An 11291-nucleotide genomic window follows, 5' to 3' on the forward strand; every position below is an offset into this window, starting at 1 on the left:
TTTCATGGCAGACACAGTAAGTTGTGTACATACCCAGAAAGAGCCTCTTAGGGAGTCTGATCTCCTCGTCCTTACTGTCTGTTGCTACAGACACAAAGATACATAAATAAAAAGAAAGAAAAAAAACAGGGAAAGAAAAAAATGTTTTTCCTTTATTTCTTTCAGCAGAACTACAGCTAACCCGAGATATGTCAGGTTCCTGAACCTGGCATTTCATAGTGAGTTTCTGGTGACACCATGTAACTTTACACTGTCCTGATTAGTTGCTCTACTAATTACAGATCATTTAGTGCAAAAGATCACAAAAAAATGTTCTCACTGGTTAAATTTGCTCCAGTACATTAAGTATCTTTGCATTTTAAAGACCTTAAAAACTAATTTCATCACTCAGCTTCTTAGTACATTATAAAAGTATTAAGGCAATGAACTTCAAAAAAATTGCAGTTCATTAATCTAACATAATTTCTAAGGTTTACGCGGTGATTTCATCCAACTTAGAATCTGTATATCTGTTAACTTACTCAGAGCAGAAGTAACTTAAATCTACAGTACTAAATACATGTAAATTGTTGCTTTCGGACATATTTAGACAAGCAAGCAAATGATCCTCTTTGAAACCAGTTAAATGCTATTGTTCAAAAGTTTGGGGTCCCCCAGACAATTCCATGTTTTCCATGAAAACCCACACTTTTATTCATGTGCCAACATAATTGCACAAGGGTTTTCTAATCATCAATTAGCCTTTCAACACCATTAGCTAACACAATGTAGCATTAGAACACAGGAGTGATGGTTGCTGGAAATGTTCCTCTGTACCTCTATGTAGATATTCCATTAAAAATCTGCCGTTTCCAGCTACAATAGTCATTTACCACATTAACAATATCTAGACTGGATTTATCATTCACTTAATGTTATCTTCATTGAAAAAAAAATGCTTTTCTCTAAGTGACCCCAATCTTTCTAAGCGACCGCAAACTTTTGAACAGTAGTGTACATAAATATAAACATAAGGAAATCAGCTTTCTCAAATTATTTCTTGAATAAAATTTACTAACAGATTATTCTTATGTGGGAAAGTGAGTAAATGTAAGGTAGATTCTTCCATTGAGCAGAATTAGACTTCTTGTAGGCATTTTGTATGATCGTCCATCATCTTTCTTTTCCATGAAAAGTTTCTGAAAGACATTTGATATTTTCTTGCGTTTACTGCCTGTTCCATATCTCCCTCAACAGGATTCACATCAGGGTTTTAACTTGGACATTTCAAAACCCTTCATTTGTTCTTTTTTGCCATTCTTCAGTAGATTTGCTGTGTGCCTCACATTATCCTCTCTTTGATTTTTGAATGCCTGAGAGAGCTCTTTAGATTTGGTATGATGACAAAAAATACTTCACTTCAAGCAAAAAGACAGTAGACCTGATGTCAGAGGTGTAAACAAAGACTGATAATCACTGGAACCCGTTAAGTGTATCACCTCTATCTGTAGGCACAGTTTCAAGGAGAAGCAGGTGTTTTTTTTTTTTGTTTGTTTTGTTTTTAACGGCTGTAAGAGTCAAATTCAGTTTAAAGTCTTGGTTTGCAAATACCGTGGATTCACATAACGTATTTTTTTTCTCATTTATTGTGTCAAGCATTATCCTTCATGACAACTTTTGCTGCACTGCTGACACTCACAATAAGCCGAGAACAGTTCAATTCCCCAGTCTGACCCCAGTAACTCATGTTCCTTACATAGACAAGGAGGTTTGTGATATTTTAAAATCGTTCAAAGAGAAAGCCATTTGGCTCTTTTAAGACACATCATTTATACTATACTTTAAAAAACCCGCATAACTGTCGCTTTTGTGTTACCATTTTCTTTTCTTTCCTCTCTCCCCTTTACTCTCGCCCTAACTGGTTGAGGCAGAGGTCTGCCCTCCCTGAGTCTGGATCTGTCAGAGGTCTTATTTCTCCAACTGTTTTTCAAAGTGTCTGCTCAGAAGGATTGTTGAATTTCTCTCGGTAATATAACAGTAAGGTTTTGACCTTACTATGTAAAGTGAGATGACATACACTACCGTTTCAAAGTTTGAGGTCACACAGACAATTTCATATTTTCCATGAAAACTCACACTTTTATTCATGTGCTAACATAATTGCACAAGGGTTTTCTAATTATCAATTAGCCTTTCAACACCATTAGCTAACACAATGTAGCATTAGAACACAGGAGTGATGGTTGCTGGAAATGTTCCTCTGTACCTCTATGTAGATATTCCATTAAAAATCTGCCGTTTCCAGCTACAATAGTCATTTACCACATTAACAATATCTAGACTGGATTTATCATTCACTTAATGTTATCTTCATTGAAAAAAAACTGCTTTTCTTTCAAAAATAAGGACATTTCTAAGTGACTCCAAACTTTTGAACAGTAGTGTATGTTGTTAATTTGTGTTGAGTATAAATAAAACTGAATATAATTACATTTTCATGTGAGAGAAAACAATTTTTAGAGAACTTTCACCTTAACGCAGTACATGTTATTGCAAGTGTATAAATATTATTTACCGTAGTTTCTAATTTGGCAGTTTTACAGTGCATAGGATAAATTAAGCTGAGCTTCAGTACACCATGTTGAACTTGTTATGTATGTCAAAGAACGTATCGACGCTGCAGTGGTATAAAGCACAAGTGGCAAATTTGCCCAAAAATAAAAACTATTTTGGTGATTTCACTTGCGAGATTTCTGAGTTTTTGTCTCATCACTTCTGAGAACAGCTTGGCAAAAAGTGACCCTTTTCCAGCTCAGTAGTGTTTGTGGTGCATGTTTGTTCACCAATCAAAATTACAGCTGTTTACTTCTGTTGCCAGGTCACTGTGAGCTGTGAACTCTACTGTCCTAATGCAGTAGAATAGGTGGAGTTGTTGAGAAATAAACATATTTTATAACATTTTAACTGCAGGTGTTTCTTATAAAGTTGCTATTATATTCTTTTTTTTAAGTTAAGCTTGGAAACAAAATTTTTACAGTGATGACAAGACTTTAGGAAGTTATTGCATATAAACGCTCATAAAGCCACAACTTGCTATTTTACCAAAACATGATAAAATGTGTTATTCTGAGCTTTAAAGGGTCCTGGTGGCTGGACTTTGGTCTTCTGCAGTGCTTTCAGTCTTTAGGCAAAGAAAGTGTTAATACTTGCAAACATAGCTGTATTTACTATAGCAAGACAAATAGAGGAACAACACATTTGGTCAAAACTGAGTTCAGACTTGTTGGTCAGAGGTAATCTGATCAGATCTTTACTATTAGATAGGATGAAATCTTGAAGATTGATTGATGAAACTAAGAAAATGATTCTGAAATCAGATTAGATGCTTTTGATCTGGATCAACCTTTGGGATGAGCTGTTCAAATTGTTTTATTAAGACAGAAATAGCTATGATGCAAAAATCTGGATTATCCTAATCCCAGCAGAGGGTTGGATTCACTCCTTCACTTTTTTAGTGTTTACGCAGATAAAGCAGCACAATATAAAATAATAAATTAAGGATTTTTTTTCCCCCTACATAGAATAATATTCTAAGTGGCTGTAAATACCAAACACAACAATGCATTTAATGTTAGCTGTCAGTGGGACTACATGTTAATTGGAATTGACACAATCATCAGTAGTAATGTGGATTAGGTAATCTTTAAAAATTGTGTCTGGATCAGAGTGAGCCAATCCAAAGCTGCTTTGAAAAATCAGCACAAAAGTACAACAGATTACCTGATCCAGAATGTCAAAATGTAGAGTTTCCCAATTTGGCAGAATCTAATTTTTCAAATTTTACTGCTTCCTAAACTCTGAAGATTTAAATTTCTTCTAAAACATAAACAGGAGAAATTTGCACTACAGCAGTAACATCTGTCTCTGCAGACTTTGACAAGTAAGATCTATGTGATTTTTGGTGGTTTAGCACGTTTAAATTAAACACTTAAAGTATATGGTGACTGATTTATTTATTTTTTTAAAATCTGGTTTATAAATTGAAGTTGGCAAGAAACCTGAAGAAAAATCAAGGATATATTTTGTTTGTAGATCATTAAATTATCCAAATATAGATATCTGGAACATTATATTGCCAAGCAAACATACAACAAAGTGGTCTTAGTATTTTTGTATACATATTTAAGTATAGAAATCATTTTTTAGGTTGTTTGGTTAGGTCTGTAACAGATAAATAATCAGTCTAAAAAGACCTAAAATCATTACAGTCTGTGTATTGTTCTCTCTGTCTTTGTAAGGAAGCATGGTAACAGCTGACAGTTTTATTTTTTGGAACTTCAGGAGCATTTTAGCAGCATTATGTGTGAAGGCCATAAAACTGTCTGGGAAACACAGCATTTTTGCTGTTTTTTTTTTGACTCACACTAGATATCAAGATGGTTTCCTTTTTGCGATGAGTATATTTAGCACTGTTCTGACTGGTTGAGCTAACAGTGCATCCAGGGGTTCGTTTCAGATACACTGAGAGGTTTGTCTTCTGACATTCAGCCTACAGCCATTAGCACTCATTATTCAGGCCTCCTCCCCTCCCCTCTCCTCAGACCGCCACAGGGACAGGAAGCACAGCCGATCACCCAATCCAGGAGCAGGAATGTACAGTACGTCTAACACGGCATACAACACGTGGTTCAGATGCATGACTTATCAAACGACAGAGGGCTGCTCCTTGTCCCAATACAAAAGGATGTATGTGGAAACCTTGGATCAAGTGTATCAACATGTAGGTTAATGAATAACTTTATGAGACTGTTAAGAAAGATGCACTGTGGGTTTTACAAGCATAGACAGAACTCTGCTTCAGTTAACTGTGGTCACTTAGGATTGTCTCCTTTTATGCTCATTGTTTAATTGCTACATTTGGAACTTCTATTGGTGTGCTGTCTCTGATAGTTACACTGAATCGTAAAACTCGAAACCTACGTTTGTCCACTTACTTCAGAACTTCCTGTATCACAAAGGACTTGTATTATGAGAATTAAGACCAATAAATTAGGCATTTATTGTAACTGCCTACAAATTAATAAATAAAAACCAGAAATAAGAAGAAAAAATATGAGTTTTCTGATGCATTTAGGCTTAAACTCACTAGATGGATTTTAAACAGCTAAATCCAGTTCATGTACAAGTTCAATTAATTAAACAGCCACTGTGAAACTTACATAGTTTGTGACTTGCATTTAGTTGTAATAAAAAAAACAGTTTTTGTTTAGAAGCCTGATTAGAGTTCTGAATGATAGGATTAAAAATGCATCTTGCACACAGATAACAGTCGTTAACCTTTCACACATTTATGCACTCACTCATTCACATGCCGTGTCGGCACTATAAAGGGGCCCCGCAGAGGGTGACTGACCTATGAAGGAGCGTCTCTTGGTGGTGAGTTCAGTAGCCATGCGGACGTTGGTGCACAGGTTCAGCATGATGAGCATTGTGCCGATCATGATGATGCTCTGCCACAGTAGCAGCGTCTCGAAGTAGCGGCCAAATCTGAAGGAGAAGAAAAATATGTGAACTTTAAGATTTCCTCCAGTGAAAATTATGTTTTTGTTACCATTGTAACATGTAGATATGGTGTTTTTATATGCTGTCAGCATCACGCCTGAGTGTTTCCACTCTGAAGCTGCAGTGTACTGACAGTCTTAAAATAAAAGGATTCAGAAATATGGGTTTTAAAACACTAATGTTCAAAAGTTTGGGGTCACTTAGAAGTCCTTATTTTTGAAAGAAAAGCAGTTTTTTTTCAATGAAGATAACATTAAATTAATCAGAAATACAGTCTAGACATTGTTAATGTGGTAAATGACTATTCTAGCTGGAAATGGCTGATTTTTAATGGAATATCTACATAGAGGTACAGAGGAACATTTCCAGCAACCATCACTCCTGTGTTCTAATGCTACATTGTGTTAGCTAATGGTGTTGAAAGGCTAATTGATGACTAGAAAACCCTTTTGTAATATTTATGTTTGCAGATTAAAAAAAGTTAAGTTTTCATGGAAAACATGAAATTGTCAGGGTGACCCCAAACTTTTGAGGGGTACAGTATATAACAAACTTAAGGAACCAATTCTGTAAACTTGCAGGGTGAGGCTTTCTCATTATTCTCTCTCAGGATTGGTTAATATTTGACCATGTATAACTGAATGACTCCAATAATGAATGAATGAATGAATGAATGAATGAATGAATGAATAAATAAATAAATAAATAAATAAATCATGTCTTAGCAAAGCTGTAGGTGAACTAGTGTGCTTACGATGCATCAAGCAGCGAAGGGATGTGTGGAGAGAGAGTTCACAGATGTGTATATTTTAAACGATTTAACGCTGTTGAATTACATTTCACACATTCTAAGGCAGGAATGAATATTTTCATAGAAAATCTTCCAAATGATTTGATTTGTGGATATGAGTTTTTTAGGGGTTAAATGTGTAACCAAAGAGTGATTTTAAATATTACATTTATCTTTCTCTGCGGGCTGCACAGTGGCTTGGTGGTTAGCACTTTCACCTTGAAACTAGAAGATCGCTTGTTGACATCCCGGCCTTCTCGGGATCTTTATGCATGGAGTTTGTAGTCAATCAATCAATCTTTATTTGTCATTGCACACTTTCACATACAACGAAATTTCATAATTTCATTTCATTTGTATGTTCTTCCTGTGCATGTGTGGGTTTTCTCCAGGTACTCCCGTTTCCTCCCACAGTCCAAAAACATGCTGAGGTTAATTGGTAATTCTAAATTGTCTGTAGGTGTGAATATGAGTGTGGTTATTTGTCTTTTTGTGTAGCCCTGTGATAGACTGATGACCTGTCCAGGGTGTCCCCTGCCTTCACCCCAAGTCAGCTGGGATAGACTCCAGCCCCCCCACCACCACCACGAGGATTAACTGGTGTATCGATAATGGATGGATGAATGCATCTTTTTCTGCCTCTCAAATACTCACTCATTAGTTGGGAAACAATAATTCAGCTGAAAACTACTCAGTGTTGTGTCTTAAAAGACTTCTTGAGTAAACCCTAAATACAAGACAATCCACTCTTTAGCAGCAGTGTCAGACAGCTTGTTTGGCAAGGAACTTGTCTTGTGACTTTACAAACCTGAGTAGCAGTCTAAATACAATGAAAAACCAGCCACTGTCTAATTTGTCACACATCACATCCACCAAACAGGTTTTACTACATGAACTTGCATAAGCAGCTCAACTGTTGTTGTCCACCATCGATGCCAAAGAAGCTCCTAAGAGGATTTCTTTTAAGCCGAATTTCAGAGGATATTCCATTATTTCATGTAAACAAACTAAGTCGTGTCCCATACGCTATACAATTTGGCTGATGAGCAAAATAATCCTAAATTTGAATATTTTTAATGGAGTTCGTCCCCATGAATCAGAGGCCGGGTTGAAGGGATAGTGTGATACCTGAAGAGGATCCGCAGGATGTTGGCCACCAGGAGGACCAGGCATACGTAGGTGGAGAAGCCCTCTGCGTTCTGGGTCCTTCGGATGTCCCTGTACTGGGGGATGTAGGGCACCACCCCTCCGAACACCATGGCACCGGCGGCGACCCACGACACCAGCGCGTTAAACACGGACACGATCTGCTCCAACACCTCATCGTCCATATTCAGCTGCTGCTCGACGCCCGGACAGGAGGAGATGTCAGCCTTCGAGGAGGCTGTTAGACGGAGTTTACCCTCCTCTGGCTCCTCTTGGTGACTGGAGAGGAACGTCCGTGTTCTCCGAGCATCACTGTCAGTCCTCACCCAGACAAAGACGGAGCTACTGCCACGCCATCACAAGCACAGCTACACACACTGCCGGTCAGGGGGCTAATGTTACAGCAGCAGCCCAGAACGATCAACTATGAGCGCATTAACATGAACAAAAGCAGCGGTGGTCTCTGCAGTAGAGGAGATATCTGCTGATAACCGGCTCAGTTAGTCCCCTGGTTCAACACTTGTGTTGATGCTTGCTGGCGTTAAGAGGCTGCACCTAACTTGTCAGAAGGAACTCACAAATTCCACGGAATTGTACAAAAAGCCCTTGAAATTGGCAAAAAAAATGAAACAAAAATGCGTTTATTTGGTCCAGGTTTCCTACATTTCAGTAGTTTCGTCACTGTACAGTCTGTACTGTTTGATTTCTGCTGTAGTCTCTCCCACACTTCCTGAAACGTCACACGTCACATGTTCAAACAAAGATGTTTGACTCTTTCGAGATGGTTCACTCGCTCTCTGATTCAGCTGCAGACGGGCATTATTAAAGGTCTTCTGTTGTGTTTAACAGCCAGAACTCGTTTGTTTATGAAAGTTACATATTTTGACGTTTTTATTATTTGAAAATGGTCCCTTCCTGCTTTAAAATAGCTCTAATTTAATGTTGTTTCATCTAGAACAGGGCTGTCAAACTCATTTTAGTTCAGGGGCCACATTCAGCCCAATTTAATCTCAAGTGGGTTGGACCAGTTAAATCACAGCCTAATAACCTCTAAATAACCAGAACTCCAAATGTTTCCCTTTGTTTTAGTGCAAAAAAAGTACATTCTGAAATTGTTCACATTTAATGAACCATCTTTTTACAAAACATTATGAGCAACTTGAAATGTCATACAAAAAAATAAGTTAAATTTCAACAATGTTATGTCTTAATTGATCATTTATACCATACAACTTACAGATCACAAAGGTACAAAGCATTCACTCACTGGTATCTGGAACTGAATAATATAGCATTAGCATTTTACAACTTGTTAAGGTATAGAAACGTTACATTCATTTCCATATCTGTGTAGTAATCCAGACCACCTGAAGTGACACACCACACAAACTAAAGTGGGAACCATTAAGGAAGGCTAAGTTATCCAGTTGCATGAAGTTTTGGCATAAAAAATGCATTAAAGTTGTGACAGGATTCCACCAAGCTAAAGTCTTTTGTACTGAAGCTGCAGACTGACATTTTATTGTACAATGTTCAATGTCTTTAAATATTTTCACAGTGCGGATTCAGTTTCACTTCTGTAATTTTTACAATTTGCAAAGTCGTCCCGCGGGCTGGATTGGACCTTCTAGCAGGCTGGTTTTGGCCCACGGTCCATATATTTGACATCCCTGATCTACAACATGAGATCTAGAGACCCTACCTCTCCCCACTCAGTGCAACTGGAGCACACCAGCTCACCTTTGACTTTGTTGTTTGTTTTTTTAGGTATGAAACCCAGACTGTCCAACTCCATGGTTTTGTGACATTCACTGGTACACTACAGTTTCAAGGTGGAAAGGTGTTCAGCTATGGTGTTGATGGATTGTTTCATTCTGATGTGTCTTCCAGCATGTAAAAAAATACTGTATTTGACAGGCTAACAAGGTAAAACATATGTAACAAGCCAAAGGATCCAATCCTGTCAACTTGCAGAGTGGGACATTCTGTATCAATACAACCTGGCATTGTGCAACATAGAGTAGTTGTAGAGCAAAGTCGGGGTGAACTGGTGAGCTCCAGCTGCAGTAAATCAGGAGGTGAAGTTGAAGAGAGAGGCAGGGACAGCATAGATCTGTATATTCTAGAGGAAGCAAAGGCGCAGAGTTACATCTAAGCCACGGGAGTAGCAGGAAGGATATACTTTAATGGAAAAGACTTCACAGACACAAAGTTTTAGGGCTTTAATTAATGACCAGAAAGGGTCTTTAAATAGAACCATATTTTAGGAACTTCAGTAATTATACAGAAAAAAAAAATTAATAAAATGACTCCCCTGGTGCATAAGACAAAAGAAGGTTTCTAGCATTGTGTGGCTCATTACACAATGAGTTCACCCTTGGACTTCAAGAGACTTTACACTGTGATGATATATAGTTAGTGGAAAGTTCATAAATACAAACCCCCCCCGAATCAAAAATGTATAACAGAAAGAACAATAAAAGCACTCAGAGAGCGGAGTACTCCACCAAAGCTGTTCATTCCTCCATATGGCATTGTCAGAAATGCAGCATTTTTTTTCTGAGAAATGCAACATTTGTTTATTAGTTATTGATGATCAGAAATCACAGCACATAGAATGTGGCCATTTAATATAGATGTACCCACAAATAAAATGACTTTGCGCTGAGCACAGGAGTGTGTTATGCATGTGTACGTTATGTATAGATACTGAATCGCGTGACCTAAATATGTAGCGGACAGAGGCAATTGATGGGATTTGGAAACACCCCCACAAATTAATCAATTGTTCCTTGTATGATTTCCGACAGATAAGTCCTGATAAGTCTGCAGCGGTGGATTCGCAGTAGGATCGCAATCGTGATCGTCAGCAGGCAGCTGACGTAGTGTTCACTTGTAGTCATAGTTACAGTGATGTCGTGCCGCTATCTCGCAGTGATACAGAAATCTTTAACGAATCTGTGGATCCAGACTATAAGTTGCATCACTGCCAAGATCTAATCATTTCAGAAGGAATGTAATAGAAAGTTGCATGTCATGCTCTGCCTGTTTTCAGCCCTGACTGTAGAGTTACATCTTAAATAATTTATTCTACCTGGTTTATTTCTGCTCAGCACATAACACCATATCATACCCTCCGAGGTACACTGAGCACAGCAGTCCATATTAACAAGGCTCTGTAATTATGCTGCTAAGTGTGAATTTATAAAATTCAGCTGGAGTGAATACAAACTGTCACTGACACAAAACACAGATTATCATGGTTTATAAAGGCTTAATGAAAGTTATGTAACTCCCAGGGCAGACAGTTCCTCATCGCTCACAGTGAACCAGGATAAAGGCTTATATAAAACCAAAGCCTCAGTGTGGAGCAGTTTTTCCTGCTCAGCTGCCTGACAGGATCAACCAGTTTATGAAGAGTTAATAAAAGCTTGTACCATGATTGGTCATGCTTACAGATCATCACAGATGTTAATTAATGGGAAGTGAAATAACCGTATATTTATAGGAACACATTGAATGTCCTGTTAGCATGACAGGACATTCAGTGTGTTCTGCAGAAAACATGACATTAAAGTGCAGCTAAACCTCACTCACACCAGGTTTTCGTGCACTGTTTGAAAACTACATTTTGCTTGTTTAATGCTGCTTTTTTAAAAATAAATATAGTGTCAACGTAATGATACCACCAGCATTAATGTGTTTCATCATATCATTTAGTTTACAGCTCAAAAGCATGTTCTCCCTGTGCATGCGTAGTTTCCATTAGGTAGGTAAGGTACGTTATGAAAGCATATTAATAAAACAATCTAAA

General features: G+C 37.7%; 1 protein-coding gene across 2 annotated transcripts in view; it reads right to left on the reverse strand.

Moving 5' to 3' along the window:
- The window catches only part of slc66a2 (solute carrier family 66 member 2), a 45900-nt gene extending 37687 nt beyond the window's left edge, over positions 1-8213 (reverse strand). Inside the window, exons 1-3 of one of the 2 annotated variants that reach the window (XM_023263750.3) lie at positions 7460-8213; positions 5393-5526; positions 34-84 (exon numbers count right to left, since the gene is read on the reverse strand). In XM_023263750.3, the coding sequence (XP_023119518.2) occupies positions 34-84; positions 5393-5526; positions 7460-7662 (388 nt within the window). In that variant the 5' untranslated portion in view covers positions 7663-8213. The remainder of the gene's footprint in view (positions 1-33; positions 85-5392; positions 5527-7459) is intronic. The other variant, XM_023263751.3, reaches the window with a different exon arrangement.
- Between the last annotated feature and the right edge of the window lie 3078 nt (positions 8214-11291).

Source organism: Amphiprion ocellaris, chromosome 15 (assembly GCF_022539595.1).
Source record: "Amphiprion ocellaris isolate individual 3 ecotype Okinawa chromosome 15, ASM2253959v1, whole genome shotgun sequence".
Taxonomy (NCBI): Eukaryota; Metazoa; Chordata; class Actinopteri; family Pomacentridae; genus Amphiprion; species Amphiprion ocellaris.